Here is a 19,791-nt window from a genome sequence, read left to right on the forward strand (position 1 = left end):
TTTATTTCTGTTCTCCTTCCCCATCTATCCATGGATCTACCAACATCCCTACATCATTCTCCCCCTATCTCTTTCTTTCCCTCTCTCCCCTCTCTTTTTCTTCCTCTAACTTTTTAATCTAACAGCACATTTCCTGGCATAATATCTCCCTTGTTGCTGTTTTTTATTCAACTAATATATACCTCTAATTCAAACTCGATAATTCATTCTAAATCATAAAACTTCAATATCCAATCCATCATCATATATTTACTGATCCATATCATACTAGTATTCACTCAGTCTAGGGGTACAACTATCAATCAATCATGCAAATTGGTTTCTACCTCTATTATACTCACCTTGTAAAACACCAGATATAAATCCTCAATAGCGCCATGTAAATCACCTGTAATGAGGAGATTGATATGAATGGTTGCTTATTGTGTGTATTTTAAAGATTCTTAGTAAAACCAAATCTATGATCATAGATCATGTAGTAACTGGATATTTTATGAATGAGAGTATAGTGTGTGTGTATTTTAAAGATTCTTTGTAAAACCAAATCTATGATCATAGATCATGTAGTAACTGGATATTTTATGAATGAGAGTATAGTGTGTGTGTATTTTAAAGATTCTTTGTAAAACCAAATCTATGATCATAGATCATGTAGTAACTGGATATTTTATGAATGAGAGTATAGTGTGTGTGTATTTTAAAGATTCTTTGTAAAATAAAATCTATGATCATAGATCATGTAGTAACTGGATATTAAGAGTATAGTGAACTGAATTGAAATAATATTTGCCAATCTATTCAATAAATATACCATGAGGTTTCGTAGAGCTCTCTATTTTTTCCTGCATGCTAATAAATATCTACAAATTTCATATGTAGCAAAAATGTGGATTCAAAAACATTTATAATTACGCTAAAGTTGAAATAATGAGTTCATCTAAAATTGTCTATTTTAATGAATTCACAAAAATACTCTTGACATAAAAGACAATACTGGAAGGAATGATGGCCAGATTATTGACTATTTAAGTTACCTGTTTATCCAACATGGTCAATAAGTTAAGACACCATTACAAAGAAATATTATTTAACCTACACTTGATAGTGATTTGGGTCATTCCAATTGGTTGGGGGCACAAATTATGTAACATAGTAATCAACTGTTTCATTTCTGAATGGAGATCTATTTAGATATGGCTAATGATGTGTCAATCTAAGGAAGGTCCACTTGCTAGTTAGATATCCATGTTTTAATTTGAAATCTTTTCTGGATTTGTTGCAGTTTATTTGTAAAATATTTTATGGACATCATATAATTGGCAATAGAAACTCAGGTCACAAAACTGATGTCTGATTTAGCGTAAACATTCATAGGACACCTTTTCTTGCTCAACATGATTGTATGTGCCTGGTTTAAACAATACACAATTTCTGTTCAGTTCTGGTATGTCACATGACACCAACCCAATGGAATGAACGATTTATTAAGGTTGTTAATAACTTGTTATTATCAATCTTGAGTGATTACTAGACTCCAGGAAGAGAGAAAAGGGGAAAAATGGCTTCAGAAAGTCTGTTCTAGAGTGGACAAAGTCTTACCCCCAAATATCGGTACAAGCATGTATTTCATTAAATAGGGCCTATTATCACTTGTGTCTAAATTTATGCAAATGTATATTATCATTATAGATGATGAACTGACACTTTTTTCATGAAAAGAAATAAATCAAATAACTCTCTTGTATTTAGAAAAACTCACCACAAACTGTAATCTGTTTGGCAATAGCTGTGGTAGCTCTGTTGATATTCTTCTTTGTTTTCATGACTTTCTCTGTCTCCCTAAGCACCATTAAAACATACTTAGCATGGAGTAGCTTCTGTTCCTTGAAAGCCTCCATCATCTTCTCTACCTGATCCAAAGAGAGAGGGAAGTTGAGATGCGGTCCATCGTAGGAATCCTCTACTTCCATATCTTGGTAGATATCATCATTACTGTCTTTACTTTTACCTGTTTTTCACGAATGAGATAAAGAAATGCTTCCATATTCAACTAATTTACATGAAACATTGTTTTACATAGCACACACAAATCCTATAAACATGCATTTCTTTAGGAAAATAATATGGTTTTCCATATCTTTTTACTGCATTTTTTTCATAGAAGTTTTTAATAATGTATGTTGGGTGTTAAATTGTTTTTGGTATGTGTTTACTGAAGATCTTATGGACAAAAAATATTGGATAGTACCTCTACATTGCTGATATTGCTGATACCCAACCTCTAGCCAAAAATGAAATTAACTTTTATAACCGTAGAATCATTGTCAACAAATAATGGGTGATTTATGTAAAGAATTTAAAAGGGGGAGGGGGTACATGTCAGAGAATAATTATACACATTTTATATAATCAATGAAGCAAACAAAAATCAATCCTTGGCCACTTATAGAAATTTTTCTTCATTGATTACAATACCAAAGATTAAAGCAGACATAAGAAGACAGTCACAAAAAGTGACATTTTCACATCAACAGAAAGATTTCAACCACTTTAATAGTATCCAACTCCATCATCCGGTACCCCCCCTAAATAAAAATTAACCAACAAAATGTCATCCAAATCTGAGAGCTGGAAATGCAATTTCACTCATGGAGAAAGGGCCCGTTCAGGTGATGCTACATATGTGGCATTGTTTCTGAGTTGTGTACAAGTACAGCACAAACCCACGTATTCTCCCAACAGCAGAGCTTATATTTTACCCTGGAAGCGTGGTTATATTTAAGATTTTTACTTTATTCAGAGGAAGAATGATATCATGCAATGGATACTTATTTGTACAATGTATCATCACAAAGATTAATAACAATTAGCTAAGGGAATAAAAAGGGAAACAAGGTTGTAAACAAATGTTTACACTAAAGTACATTACAGTGTATGAGGGATTTGGGAAGGGCTATAGTGCCTAGCTGATGAATAGATTGTGATCATATTGTTCTTTTCATAGTGTGTGACTGCCTAAAATATCATAAGCCAGGTTTCATACTCTGATATTTTGAAAATAATCCTCATAATGAGCCGAGTTTTAGCCTAGTTTTCCTGTCTGTATGTTCTAAGCTGACAATGTTTTTGTGAATGGATGTCATATTCTTCTGCAAGTGATGTGGCTTACCAGACTGGGTTGAGCACTGAAGGATCGCGAGCGAATCATGATAGTTTGCTTTGTACAAACTCTGCTGAAAACATGCTTCTACTTTTTACGAACGTGATTTTAAATTCCCCAGGCCGACCTACATATAATGTTTATACCAATAAACGATTAAAACATGGATCGCTATGTCAAGGGCCCAATCAGGAAAAGAGAAAGGAAAATTATGCGAGATCAAACCCCCAAACATTCTCTAATCTTCCATGTAAGCAATTTGCCTGTGTGTTACTGCGGAAAAAAATAAAAATGACCAGATCTATAGCAAACACGGGCAACCTCACCAGTCATCAAAAAAAAAAAATAATAAAATAACCCATAAAAACATCAAATAACCCATCATAAGCACACATCTCAGCAAAATGTTATTAATAGTGTGGATGATATGAACAATTGTGCATGGGGTTTTGGGTTATATAATTTTCAACCTTTTGGAAAAAAATATTACAAAGTTTCTGCAAAAAAAATGCATTGTTTTCTGTGCACAGCCAGTGACTAAAGGCGTGAAGTGATGTGACACGAAGTGGCCCATTTATGATGGAGAGTTTTCACGCTCATGGAAGAAGCAATTGGGGGCATTTTTATTTGAGGATATTTAAGAAGCCAGAAGAATTTGTGATTTAATATGTCAATGAATAGGATATAAAGGATGTAGGCTTTGCTTAGTTACCAAACCATCAATGTCTAATAAGATTGAGTTTTTCCTTTTAATAGATGCAGAGCTGCCAACCTGAAGAAGAACATTTCAGTATTTTCAAGGCTGAAAATCAGTATTTTGGTGAGGAAATTAGTATTTTCACAGGAATACCAAAGGACAGCACATAAACTAAAACTTAAGAAATCAGTATTTTCAGTACTAAATACAGAAAATCAGTACAACTTGGCAGCTCTGTAGATGGCTTTGATTGGATAATGTACAGTACATTCAGAGGTAAGTATCACTCTTTGAAACTGACAATAATGATATACACAAATACATGACTTTACAAAAAAATTAAAAAGACTGCAGTGACAGCTTCACACTTTAACTTACAATATCAGAAAGACAAAGAAATGAAAAGGAAATTATAAGTACAATATGTGAACAAGAATTGAAAAATATGTCTGCAAAGTGTTTATGATGTGAATATGTGCTTCATAAATTAAGGCAAACATAATAACTGGATTACATTTAAATTTATGAAACATAACTTACATGAAGAATATTATAAAAGGTTATACTCGGCCCATTTGTCTTTAGGACATATAAAAAATGCATAGGCTATCCAATAAATAAACTGGATGTAAATACAGAAACAACTGCATGTAGTAAAAAAATGCCTACACCATTAATATTCTGTTTCTGTTTGTGGTAACTCTCGTAGGAACTCGGCAGGACAGCATTTTGCTGGTAAACCCCAAGCTGGTATATAACCAATTACCTTGGAAACATTTTACATCTAGGTTAATCAGTCATAGTGGCTGACGTAATAGATGATATCACTGAGGAATATATTACACACCTAACTTCCAACAATTTTCAAATATACATGCAAGTAGGCAGTCGTATAAGTTGTATTTAATGTCTGACTATGAGCTTATTAACAAATCAATTGGGCTGTTGATAGAGGAATGAAATTAGCATTGTATTTTGAATTTTAGAAGATCTATACACCAATTACTAAATTTTTAATGTGCTAGGGACAACAGTTATTGCTACAGAAAGAAAGGAAACAATACCACAAACTCAAATTCATATCAAGGATCCATGTCTTTTTTTTTGTTTTAAAAGGGGCATTTAGACCAGGAACATCAATCATGAGATGGCAAAAAATGAAGAAAAAAAATGGAGGATTTTTTCTGTTAATGCCAATACGTGAAACAAGAGACAAACTAGATTTCTTTTTAGTGTTTTATGATGGAGATTTGAGAGTATCTGTCAATGTTAAAAATCATCTTCATAAATGTAAAAATAATTTTGAGTTTTTCAAAAGAGATTATATTGTTTCTATCAATATGTAAAGTATAATGTTAAGACCCAGCTTTCATGTCGTTATAAAGAAACAACTACAGTACATCCTGCAATTTCGAGTCAGAAGAGTCAGTAACAGTTGCGAAACCAATTCCAGTTGAAAATGAGATATGTTTTGATTTCAGGAAATTGCATATATATACAATAGGGTAGAAGCAACTAAATGAGAGACTAATTAACTATTGCCCTTGCCTTCCAGTTTCTATTGTTACATGACCTTGTAGAACAAAACAGCATGGTAGTGTGTTTATACATGATTGCATGACAACCAGAATACCTGTGTGAAAGCAATGAGATGGCTATACAAGATATATCCATTTCCATTTTTGGGAGGAAATTGAAACGAATGATTCATTGATGAATTATAAAAAATGAAAAACATAATAAAAAATCAACAAATATCAATTGATCAATAATGATTGTGTAAATAGTAAACAAAAATGAAATATACTGCAAGAATATAATCTCACAACATCTAAAAATTAGATTTTAATAAAGGAAATAAATGTGAGAAAATAATAAAAAACTAGATTCACCTTGTTGTGGTATGAAACATTCACTTTTAAAGGTCAAGTCCACCTCAGAAAATAATTGATTTTAAGAGAGAAAAATAAAACTAGCATAATGCTGAAAATATAATCAAAATCGGATGTAAGATAAGAAAGTTATGACATTTTAGAATTTTGCTCATTTTCACAAAATAGTTATGTGCACAACTCAGTGACATGCAAATGAGAAAGTTGGTGTCCATCAATAACTTTTTCTTTTGTTTGTTATTGTTTGAATTATATAATTTTTCTCTTTTTTTACAGATTTGACAATAAGGGCCAACTTGACTGAAACATAGACTATAAAAAAGGCTAATTTCATATGTTCAAGGAGGAATTAATCTGTTTCACTTGAAATTCTTAAGAATTTATATTTTGCCATGATTTTACCTCACATTGATTATTGTTGTACTTCTTGGGGAAGCTGTGCAAAAACCATCAAAAAACATACAAAAACTGCAGAAAACCTATGCCCGAATAATTTTAAATAAGGAATATCTTATACTCCCCAACATTAATTGTTGTCTACACTCAAATGGCAAACAGTGGAGGAACATATCATATATCAATTTTGTGTTTTTGCTTTCAAAATACAAAAAACTTAGCCCCAGCCTATCTGGGACCACTTATCTGCTAACTTATTGTAACTTACAAAACACGATATTGTGAACAATGTACTCTTCAAATACCCTGCCCATGATGGATTATAAAAGAAAATCTTTTGAATATGTTTCTGCCATCTTATTCAATTATCTCCCTTGTGATATATGCAAAATGCACGTCCTTCCAAGCATTAAAAAACACTGTAAATCATTAAAATTCTGACTGTCATGCATATAATTACACTCAATAACTTGATGTAGATGTAATGACTCCATGATATTTGTTGATTTCACTCTATATGTATATAATGTATTCTGTTTTTACTTAATTGTTTTGTTACATACATTGAACTGCTATTGATGTAAAGTTATTTTTTAGACTGCAGGGCACCATTGGAAAGCAGTTTTGCATTTTGAACAGGCATTCCCTGCTGTATAAAATAAAGAAAACCAATAAATAAATAAATGAAATATAAAAGAAATAGTGAGTGGATGGCGTCATCGGTCTGCTCATTTGTATACCAACCAGGATGTGCATATAATAAGCGAAAATTTAAAATATTATGACTTATTTTACATCCAATTCTGATGAAATATTTCATGTTATGCTCGTTTAATTTTTATTCATTTGAACTTTTTGTTGGGGTGGATTTGTCCTTTAATTTCATTCATGCATGTTTTACTTCTTCAAAGTTTAAAATGTGTATGTACATGCACCAGGTGTTCATTTTTTATTAGTCAAATCAGGTGCCAGTCATGCAAAAAAACAAAACAAAACAAAAATAGTTTCCATGGCAACACTGATAATAAAACATGACATTTGTGGCAAAATATGATCAACAAGATCATTTCTACAAAACTGAAGTAAAATCTAGTGGATTAAAATTAAGAAATTCAATAGAAGTATTGAGATGGTTTGAAAAAAGGTAACAAAATATGTTTTGATAATGACACAAAAATCTTTACACATTTTTTTCTTCAGATTATAGAGATGTAAATTAATTTCAACAAATGTTGATGCAAGAAATTGACAGGGGCTATTTTGCTAGTACAAACAAATCACCATAGATCTACAACTTCAAAGAATTGTATTTCATTCAATAAATTACAAGGTATGCTCATGCACATGAAAAACTATCTTCCTGTGATAAAATTAATTTAGACAAGCTTTTTCTTTTTTTTCTTTTTTTAGCTAGGTTTCATTTTAGAAACACATATAATAAAAAATACATGGTTTTGCATAATGTGTGAAAGGTAACAATCTTTTAGAATTCTTATTAGTTTTTAATCAAAATTCACTCACCTAGTGAGAAGGTCAAATTATAATATATTTGTTTTTTTTTTTTTAAAATCATATCTGATTATATTTGATATTCACAATTGCATGTATCAAACTAAGAATTAATTAAAATGGTAAGTAACTAAAGTTGTGTTTGAAGTTCTATGATCTAATACATGGAACTGACATAAGTGATAAGTGCTTTGATAGATCAGGATATGACTGAAATTAGGGGTAATGGATGTGATACTACAAGATGATTTTTTAATGGAATCTAAATGATATTTCTAAACCATAACATCTACTTACTTACCAACATATTCTGATAATGTAGAGCAGGACGGTCAAAATAATAGGAATTAATAGAAAAGTGTTTTGTTGTATCTGCAGTGTTACTGTCACTCAAATGAAAAAATGCACTAATTACTTGAATCATGATAGAGATTTATATCATTACTACCAGAGTGACTATTACATACTAATGATAATGATAATCATAATGATAATAATTATAAATTGTTTATCAATATGGTTGTAGCCTAGCACATTTCCAGTGTGATGATAATTCCCTTAAGGTACCAATTACTAAACCTGGGTAGAGTGAAACAAAATAGGGTTAAATTTCTTGCTGAATATCCCATGATCATCTGATTCAAAGGAGTAAGAACCAATATAAAACCATAGCGCTCTTTATACTTCACACAATCTATTTACTTTGGAGCATTCAAGTCATATACAGTGCATATCAAAGAAAAGTTTACCCTTTGAAAAAGCATTGGGAATTAAAAAATACACAACATGTGGGTAATTTGTTCACATATAATCTTGGGTTTGGGTCTCATCTATCAAATGAAAGTAAAAGTTTTGACAGAATGTTACACTTGAGTGAGCAGTGTCCATTTTTGCAAAGCTCGTAGAAATCTGTTTGCGCAGATATGCTTGTTTTCACGCTGTGTCAAGGGGAAAGGGCGAAATCAAACTTACCTTGCGAAACATTTCTCATACATTTCCCTTGCACTTTTAGTCAATTGAAATAAAACTGATACATTCGAGCATTTTGTAACAATTTTGCCACTCAAGTTGAAATTTCAACGCTTAGTAAGCAAAACCTTTACCCTTTTTGCGCCAGCTGGATCTGAGGACATAACTGAATCTGAATAAAGGTTTATACTGTATCAGACATCTCCAGCACTTTTTCACTAAGTTTTTATCATTTCAAGTGGGTTTACATTTCATTTTTCATTTAATACTTGTTTCTCCACACTTTTCCCCGAGGTTGAAAATGATTAACAAAATGAAAATCAAGCCTATGCAATTTCATGTAAATGTAAATTACAGCTCAGTGTAAAGCAAATATCGTCACAATGGCCTCGGTGTGTGGAGGAGTGGGGTGGGGTGCAATGCACTCTTCGAAGTGTTTTGGGGCGAGAACATCTTTAAATCAATTTACTAGCTAAATTCCACATGTTCTTCATGATTAAAGTCTACTTTTATTCGCATAACTATTTCAAAGTTCTGCGCAAGTCATTTTTTCGCTATTTTAAGCTACCCTTTGAGTAAATGTTGTGGACGTATTTTGCGTCATACTTCAGTGAGCACCGTCAGGAGGCAAAAATGTCACTTTTCAAAAGTCACAAGCCAAATATCATGACTTTGATTCCATTTTATCAGAACCACTTCCACATTCTCATCATGAAAAATAGTCAGGAGGCTTGTAAAAGGTACTTTCTAAAAGACGATACAACTTTTCTGGCTAAATTTCACGGTTGAATAAACACAAGTCCTTATTTGCTATAATTTGATTTTTACATATTTATATCAATAAGAATGAAATAATATGATGACAGTTATTTTTGTAGAGTACCTTCAACAATATTCATCATTTCACGGTTCAATGAACATTTATTGAAAACAAAAAATACGATTTTCAAATATCATAGGCAAGTATTGTTTCATTTTGGTAATTGAAAATGATCTTTTCTCAACTTTCTTATGTTCACGACCATTTAACATGCTTCAATGATTCAAAGGCGTTTGATTAAAAATTCAAGCTTGAATGAGCATGTGGAATGTGATAAGCTCTTTTTTATGTTATTGGAAAAAATGCAATTTGTAACTATGGATATCTGTCACAAACCTCCTTGCATAGTTCATTTGATTTGATTTTTATGAAAATCCCGATGTTTAATGCATCAGTGAGCACACAATATTAGAAAATTATGCAAATGAGAAGAAAGTTCAAAGCCTTGGCCCCACTCTGTGCCATGTTGAATGGTTATTTTGGTGTGCGCGCCTTTTGGATAGTTTTAGCCATGTGCGAAGTATATGTAAATTACAGAAAATGGTCAAGAAATAAAAAAGTTCTAGTAATTTGAAATAAGGCTTGTATTTCCATAATTTCAAGAGATAAACGTGTTTTCACCGGTTTCCCACAGAAACTTTTGCATGGTGAACAAAAGATTTAATGCATGGCTGATCGTCAACAAAACAGAGTGTCGAGTGAGTTTGAAAGCCAGCCTGGCGAAAGTTTATTTTATGAAATTATTGAAATTCAAGCCTTATTTCAAATCACCAGAACTTTGTTATTTCTTGACCATTTTCTGTAATTTAGGTATCAAATTAAAGAGGAGATATTGAACTTTTCAAAAATGTGGTTTTCTTTTTGAAACCCAGATACCCCCCACCAAATGAGTGTTTGATATCCTTTCTTCAAATTGTATTTGCTCATTCATGCGAAATGAGAAATAATCTAACTAATATCAGATGAAAGAGGAGATTCTAAGCTTTAAATTGGTAGGTCATTTGTCTATTTCATTTATGATTAAGTAATGATAAATGATCGCTAAATCTTGGTTTCGTTTTTTCTGGGACGCACTGTATATATATATATAAGAATTTTCCTCACCTCTGGTCTACCAATGGTTTCGCGCCTCGGTCACAGGTGGCTCATCAGGACACTGAAGCTAGTTGGATTAGTGGGGGCCCTCGGTTGGGGCAATGGATGCATGTCACGGTCCAGCGGTTCTTTGTTCCTTCTTTTGTGATGGCATGTACTGATTAGTTCGGACCTTCGGGTGAGTGAGTTGCGATAATGAGTTTTTTGTCTAAGCATATAGGTTGCAGATTCCACTTCCCCGCATTGCCAAGTTGGATATTTTCATTATTGCCCATTTTAGATTGTATCGTTCCCCTTTCATTTGTAGATTCCATATGTATTTAGATAGTTCTGTTTTGTTTTGATATTTCTCGTTTCGGAAAGATTTTGTGTAAAAAATAGCTACAGCTGCATGAAAAACGTGAATGCGATCATCAAATCACACAACAAAAATGTCATCAAAAAATCTAAAGAAAAAGAGAACCCTCCGAAAAAAACATGCAACTGCCGAGTGAAGGAAGACTGCCCTCTACGGGGAAATTGCCTGACCAAGTCGATAGTATACAAAGCATCTGTCACACACGGCCAAAGAGATACAATCACCAAAGTGTATTTTGGCCTAGCAGGGGGAACTTTTAAAGGTCAAGTCCACCTCAGAAAAATGTCGATTTGAATCAATAGAGAAAAATCAGACAAGCAAAATGCTGAAAATTTCATCAAAATCGTATGTAAAACAAGAAAGTTATGACATTTCAAAGTTTTGCTTATTTTCAACAAAATAGTTATATGAACGGGCCAGTTGCATCCAAATGAGAGAGTCGATGATGTCACTCACTCACTATTTCTTTTGTTTTTTATTGTTTGAATTATACAATATTTCAATTTTACGAATTTGACGATTAGGACCTCCTTGCCTGAAGCACAAAATGTTAAAATAATGGAATTCCACATGTTCAGGGAGGAATGAAACTTCATTTCACATGACAATGACGAGAAAATAACAATATTTCATATTATAAAATACAAAAGAAATAGTGAGTGAGTGATGTCATCAACTCTCTCATTTTGATGTAACTGGCTCGTTCATATAACTATTTTGTTGAAAATAAGCGAAACTTTAAAATGCCATAACTTTCTTATTTTACATCCGATTTTGATGAAATTTTCAGTGTTATGCTTGTTGAATTTTTCTCTAAATCAAGTTTTTGTTGGGGTGGACTTGTCCTTTAAAGACAGATTCAGAAATCACACAAATTCTTTCCGAAACGAGAAATATCAAAACCAAACAGAACTATGTAAATACATATGGGATCTACAAAAGAAAGGGGAACGATACAATTTAAAATGGGCAATAATGGCAATGCGGGGAAGTGGAATCTGCAACCTATGCTTAGACGAAAAACTCATTATCGCAACTCACAAGAAAAACTCACTCAACTGAAGGTCCGAACTAATCAGTACATGCCGTCACAAAAGAAGGAACAAAGAACCGCTGGACTGTGAAATGCATCCATTACCCTAACCGAGAGCCCCCATCAAATCCAACTAGCTTCAGTGTCCTGATGAGCCGCCTGTGACCGAGGCGTGAAACCATTGGTAGACCAGAAGTGACGAAAATTCCTATAACTCTATGCTTCAGTTGAAACTTCGAGCACTTTCCCTGAACTTGATACACTTCAATTTAATTTGTATATACATGTATATATATATACATATATATATATATATACATATATATATATACATGTATATATATATATATATATATATATATATATATATATATATATATATATATATATATATAAATATTTGTGTTATCAATTTGATATCAATCAAATGAGTATGTCATGCCCCTTCATCACATCACTTTGTCATCTGGTGCTGAAAAATATTTAGGTGTCATTTTCCCCCAAGAATCTTCATATTTTATACAAATTAAAAAAAGACTTGACAAAATTTTTCATATTTTTGCTAGTTACACAAACATTTCAGATTACAATTTTTGTTCAGTGGTGACATATCATGAAAGTAAATGTGATATGAATCATAGATTTAAATGCATAGATTTCTATGAATAATTTATTAGTTGGATTGCTTAACTAAGCTAGTCGTACAGACTGTTTCACCCTAAGGCTCATCAGGGACTGATTAGTCACTGATGAGCCTCAGGGTGAAACAGTCTGTACGACTAGCTTAGTTAAGCAATCCAACTAATAAATTATTTATACTCAGCTCCTACACAGTCGAGCACTATAAGATATTGCAGTATATCACTACTTACCTACCTACATTTCTATGAAACGATGTTTGAAAATATGATAACAATAGAATACAGATGCATGAATATTATTCTTTTCCTTCAAAGAAAATTTCACCTGAAATATACTTTAATCCCAACAGTATCCTGATCATGTGAAAGAGCTTAATATGCTCTTTCATTTAATACAAAATTTGTCATGGTAGTATATTTTTGAAGATAAAGTAAATTGTATGATGTTTCTTAAGCAATCAAATTTCACTGAATTCCATTGGGGTATGTAAACTTTTGGCCTCAACTATCTCTCTCTATCTATACATTGTGTCCAACAAATAACAAAACCAAGATTTAGCAATGATTTATCATTACTTAATCATGAACACAATAGAAAAATAACCTACCAATGTAAAGCTTAGAATCTCCTCTTTCATCTGAAATTGTTTAGATTATTCCTCATTCACAAACAGGAGTGAGCAAAAACAATTTGAAGAAAGAATACCAAAAAATCATTTGGCGGGGGTATCTAAATTTCAAAAAGAAAATCAGATGCCTAAAAAATTCAATTTCTGCTCTTTTATTTGATACCTTAATCACAGAAAACGATCAAGAAGTTCTGTTCCCTCAAAACAATGCTCATATTTCCATAATTTCATTACATAAACTGGTTTTTCACCAGTTTCCCACAGAAGCTATCGCACGGTTAACAAAAGATTTAATGCATGGCTGCTCTAAGCTTTACAAGGTAGGTCATTTGTCTATTGTATTTTTGTGATTAAGTTACGCTAAATCATTGATAAATCTCGGTTTCGTTTTTTGTGGGACGCATTGTATATATATATATATATATATATATATATATATATATATATATATATATAAGATATTTTATATTAGCAGCCAGAATGAAAGTATCCAGTCTTTATGTCAAGACAAATCTCATGACCCCCCCACACAAAAAAAGTGATTGTATTGCAATTCAAAGTCATTCAAACAAAGGGAGAGGACTGGATAATATATGTATATTAACTTGTATGCCTAATCCTAATTTCCATGATTCAATTTATTTGGGAAGATGAGGATGTGTTGAAAGTCCTACTTATACAATTAATAACAAAGATTTGAATAAAGACTATCTAAGATAGATGTGAAATAACTACATGTACATGCAATCAGTCTCCGAAAAAAAAAAAATTCTCGTTCAGCAATCAGCCTTTGGTACAGATACAGTTAGCAAAGGAGTGAATAACTATGTACTCTACAAATTGTGTTGTAGTGGTAATCTATTAGTACGGTAACATGTAGAACTATCATAGTGACTTACTGGTGTAAAATATCTGTTGTTTTCTACTCATACACTAGCCTATATAATCTAGATGGAGGCTGCAGTTATTGTCTTTGCTGTTATTCTGAACGTAAGCGATACATCTGATCTGGCAAACACTACGACAGTGTGCTGCGTTAGCAGCCACCGCCTATACACTCATCTCGTCGTTTGACCTCCTGTCGTCAATAATGCTACGAATGTCAGATTCTAATAGGTCTCAGAATTTTCCACTAGGAATGCGGAGTTTATCAGCAGCATAATCCATACTCTCGCAGAAGTTTCTTTCGTGTACTCATACTCGCCATTGTGGATGAAGAAAGTGACGTCAGGTCACGTGACTTATATGCATAACCTTCTTCTTTCCAATGTGTTTTTGATTGGTCCGATTTGTTTTTTCTCATACATACACATGAAATATTTCGTACGAAAAACTGGCATCATTCCAAAGTCGATAATAAAAAAACAACATCCAAAGCAAGACGGGAGTGAATAGGTGGCTGCTAACACAGCCACAGTGCGTAGTCTTGGCTAGATCAGACGTACCGCTTGTGTTCAGCATAACAGCAAAGACAATAACTGCATCCTCTGCCTAGTTTATAGGTTACTCATACACTGACTGGAGTAGTTTGACCAACACTGTTTTACCAACTGGTGTACTGTAGGAATGATAAACAAGCGTAACCCACAAAGAAACAACTCACCTTCAGCTTGTAAGTCTGAGTTTGTATGAAGATTAAAGAAGGCATTGGCGCAACATGACAGGAAAGATAGAGATAAACATGAAAGATAATGGTTTATACATGTACATCAAAGGAAATATTATGACATGATAGAAAAATCAACAGTTTGATCACAGATTTTAAGAAGGAAATTAGTTACAGGAATAATATGGAAGATCATCAGCAAAGCATGAGTATGCAGTAAATACATTGTGAAAAGTTGTGTAAGATATGAACCAGACTGGATTCATATCTTACAAACACTAATAAAGATTATTCAATGCAACATAATGTAGTCACAAATGCATTCACACATAAAGTGACAAGTAGATTTGTACAGAGATGCATCATTTGTGAAACTGGTACATTGCATTGACACACTATACTGATATAAGGAATACACTTTATACAAGGAGGAATGACTAACTTACAGTACAATATTTAGACAAAACACACAGATCTTGAGTATAACATCAAACTAATCTACTCATAAAACCCGGAAATTCAATCAGTGCCCATTTTCTAATTCTCATAATACAAAATTATACAAACTACATCCATTAGATCTTGATGAATATATTTTAGTTCTCAATGAATACTTAGGAATCATAATGAAACATTAATTTTGTTGCCTAAGTATAATACTGCCAATAATTGGAAGAATGGGCCTCAAAACAATTCAAACACCTTCTACAATAGAAAGATAGGCCTTGTGTAAATGATATTAAAACTAAGACAATGAATCTAAACTGAAGAATAGGTGTTAGTACAAAGAGACAAATGACTGCCAATGTAGTACTAGATAAAAAGAATAGGGTTAGTACTCATGAATGTAAGACACTCACATAGTTAGTGCGATAACAATGCTCATTCAGTTTTACAGTGTAGGTCTTAATCTAACAATTTCTCCATGTAAATTGTATTAAAGAATTTGAACTTATATAGTAAAATGCAAATTATTATCAGCATTACTATTTTCATCAAGCGGAATGCCTCTGGCCATCTCACCTGCATCACTCAATTCAACATAGCAGCAGTGCTGACTTTGAAAACTACTATAACTCACACAAGATGTTCAGTGATACCTGGTTACTCTTATTTCAACGTTTTATGAATAAGACAAATACACTTACCGAGATAGGATGGTAATTCAACAAATACCCCCGATGCGGCCAAAGTTCATTGATCTCACATGACCTTTGACCTTGATCATGTGACCTGAAACTTGCACAGGATATTCAGTGATACTTGATTACTCTTATGTCCAAGTTTTATGAACTAGACAAACATACTTCCAAAGTTATGATGGTAATTCAACAAATACCCCCAATTCAGCAATAGGTCATTGACCCTAAATGACCTTGATCATGTGACCTGAAACTTGCACAGGATGTTTAGTGATACTTGATTACTATTATGTCAAAGTTTCATGAATCAGACCCAAAAACTTTTAAAGTTTTGATTGGAATTCAACAGATACCCCCAAATCAGCCAAAGTTCATTGACCATACATGACCTTTGACCTTGGTCATGTGACTTGAAACTCATGCAGGATGTTTGATGATACTTGATTAACCTTATGTTTAAGTTTCATGAACTAGTTCCTTAAAGTTTCTAAGTTACGATGACATTTCAAAAACTTAACCTCAGGTTAAGATTTTGATGTTGATTCCCTCAACATGGTCTAAGTTCATTGACCCTAAATGACCTTTGACCTCGGTCATGTGACATGAAACTCTAATAGGATGTTCAGTAATACTTTATTATCCTGATGGCCAAGTTTCATGAACTAGGTCCATATACTTTCTAAGTTATGATGTCATTTCAAAAACTTAACCTTAGGTTAAGATTTGATGTTGACGCCGCCGCTGCCTTCGCCGTCAGAAAAGCGGCGCCTATAGTCTCACTCTGCTATGCAGGTGAGACAAAAATGACATCAAAACATAAACAGAGCAAATGTTTGTCTTTTGAGAAATGACTATCACTGAAGTTCTTGAGTTGGAAATTATATTCATAGGAATTTTGAAAAAAAAAATGTCTCCAAATATTACAAATGAAAAGAAAAATAAAAAGAAAGAATTTTATTACTGGCAATGATTTAATACAACCATTTTCATCTGAATATAATGGAAATTGGCACAAGGTTTAATCTGAATAAGAAATACCTAAACATTATGATTAATATGATTTTTTTGCACAATAAGTAAAACCAATATCAAAAGCCAACATACTTAACTTTAATACACGTTGTATTGTTCATATGGATTAAAAAAACTCACAGGAAGAAAATAATAATAAATTTGTGCACACAATTTTAGGATATCTGTGACTGAAAATTTATAACTTAGAGGATGAGATTAAGATGCCATTTCTGATTGCTTATTTCTATTTTTAAATAATGATTTTCAGATGCAATTTTTTTCTGGGTTTTATTTTTATCACAGACACTGTTGACAAGAAAGACCTTGCAGATCAAATTTTTTTTAAAGTCACATCAATGTTGAATTCTAATAGTTTGAAATACGGATGGGTTGTAAATTTCAAATTGGATCTTACAAGTGGTTCACCTCTTGCATGGAATTTTCCCCTGATGTATAATTGGGAAATAAATTATCCACATTACGAAAATGTCCCGTTTGATTCTCGACCTCACTTCGGACTGCAAACTGCGGTTTTATACCCCGATTTGCGTTTGGAATATCTCAAACAACTTTTCCAACCCCGATAAACCCATCTTGGCCAGGTAATCCCCTTGTCTCGATTTCACCACCACGGGCCAGCTAAATGAGCGTTGAGCCAAGGACGAAATGATAAACAACGCTGTGCTATTACGTAAGACTTGTCTGCCTGTTGAAGGATCTTCGGAATGAAATTATTGTATTCGATATTAAACACGTTTTCAAAGGCATATTACATTCAGACATCCAATGCTAGTCCATTTTCAATTTCGAACGAAGAAAATCGACCTTGAAATAAGGAAAGTAAGCGAATAAAAATTACGGTATGCTTAGCATGCATGGACCGCGATGCATGCATAGTTTCTGTCCGTCCAGCAAGAAAATGGGTTCACTCGCGCAATGATACAGTCTTAACGTTCGAAAAATAGTAGTAATGGCATACCAACATACAAAGTATAATAATCATGCTGCTGATATGCACAAAAATATGAAATCATTATTTTTTTTTACCGCAAAGTCTTATTCATAATTTAAATACAAACAATGCCTGTAACTATTTTTTTAATCGCAAACGTATTATTGCACCATACGTGGTTCTCCGGTAAACTGCCCATGTGCGCTGCATCCATTCCACCGTTTGTTTTGGGTCGTTTTAGTTTCCACCATTAAATGTCTAACTTAGGTATGTTGTGCTAATTTTTTTGTAAGTCAAAATGTTCATCGTTGGAGAGCAAGTTCAGGCGATTGATGAGTTGGGAAGATGGAGTGTTGGAAAGATCGTTTCAGTAATCGCAGACGAAGTTCAACTTCAAGAGTTTCTTAATCAGAGTCAGACTGGAGAGGCAGGTCTCCGAGCCGGCCCCAGCACTTCCACGCAAACACCACCCCGCGCAGACCGGCGATACCTCGTATCGAAGAGAGGAAACAGGATCAAAAAGAACCCCAAGACTGTTTAATTCTCACGAAATTTATTTTTGAATGCTCTTAGAAACGCAACTTTTACACTCAATTTTTACACCCTCAACCACACCCTCTCCCGCTCGATCGCGTTATCTCACGCTTTCAAAAATATTGTGCTCCCTTCGGGATTTCCCCCCCCCCCAAAAAAAAAAAATGAAAGTGTTCCGGCGCGCCTTGGTGGAAACAAATCTGAAAGAAAACATGAAACCAAGAAAGGTATTTCAGAGGGAGGTTTACCGTATACACAGGCTATAGGCCTACAAAATAAGAACAATAATGGGAGATAAAGATAAAGAAGATCACCTGCTAATAACGCATGTGAATTAGAAAACGTTCTGAATAGATATGAATAGAACATTGAAATGCTATCCAAACATTGTGATTCATAATGCTGGTCTTTGTATTTTAATGTTCTATGTATAGGCCTACACCTCAGCTTTGAGAAAAGGACATTTATAGGCCTTACTACAGATATGATTGGCAAATGCACGTTCTTTAGAGGTGTAGAAAGGGGGTGGATGAAGAAAATAAGTCTAGAAAGAAAAGAATTAGACAGCCAGACAGAGAGAAAGAAGGAAAGAAAGGAAGGAAGAAAATAAGTCTAGAAAGAAAAGAATTAGACAGCCAGACAGAGAGAAAGAAGGAAAGAAAGGAAGAAAGAAAGAAAGGAAGAGAGAGAGAAAGAAAGAAAAAAAGAAAGGAAGGAAGGAAGAGAGAGAGAAAGAAAGAAAGAAGGAAAGAAAGAAAGAAAGAAAAAACTTTTTATCAACGCATGTATACATCCATGGCCATGCGCTCGCCGGAACTACACATATTGCAATCCATCGTGTGTGGCCCCCTGCTGTGACCGTAGATGCTGGGGTGAATTATCTTCGCGGACCGAGGTCAAGAAACAGGTGTTTCTATACTTAAATTTAATCTCTTGAGGGCAATAGGATTTGTATTACTGGGAGAAGATATTTGTTGATAAGGAAAAATGGGGTATACAGCCCTCAAACGAGAGATTTTCGTCATGAATATTCTTGTTTTTTTATAATCCAACATTCTATTACTTATACCATCAGTTAAAAGAAAATGCACTGCAACTATCTCATCACATATTAAAGCTTAATACATGTACATTTTAATCTACATTGGATGGAGGAGGTGGTGCATGTTCATTGTCAATAAAATATGTATATGGGTATATAAACTGTGGGGAATATGGTGAATTTTCCATCAAAAAAATATAAAATAGATGATATACTATACCAATCTGGGTTTCCGCCAACAGCCGTATGACAAATCAGAAAAAAGGCAGACTGCAATTACGGTCTTTGCCCAAACTAACTGT

The 19,791-nt window shown here is 33.3% G+C and overlaps 1 protein-coding gene across 2 annotated transcripts in view; it reads right to left on the minus strand.

Annotated features, from left to right (window-relative positions):
* LOC121409406 (serine/threonine-protein phosphatase with EF-hands 2-like) overlaps positions 1–19,791 on the minus strand; it is a 78,652-nt gene that overhangs the window by 23,672 nt on the left and 35,189 nt on the right. The window contains exons 5-7 of one of the 2 annotated variants that reach the window (XM_041601347.1): positions 14,803–14,817; positions 1,760–2,008; positions 342–388 (exon numbers count right to left, since the gene is read on the minus strand). In XM_041601347.1, the coding sequence (XP_041457281.1) occupies positions 342–388; positions 1,760–2,008; positions 14,803–14,817 (311 nt within the window). The remainder of the gene's footprint in view (positions 1–341; positions 389–1,759; positions 2,009–14,802; positions 14,818–19,791) is intronic. The other variant, XM_041601353.1, reaches the window with a different exon arrangement.

Source organism: Lytechinus variegatus, chromosome 1, assembly GCF_018143015.1.
Source record: "Lytechinus variegatus isolate NC3 chromosome 1, Lvar_3.0, whole genome shotgun sequence".
Classification (NCBI taxonomy): Eukaryota; Metazoa; Echinodermata; class Echinoidea; order Temnopleuroida; family Toxopneustidae; genus Lytechinus; species Lytechinus variegatus.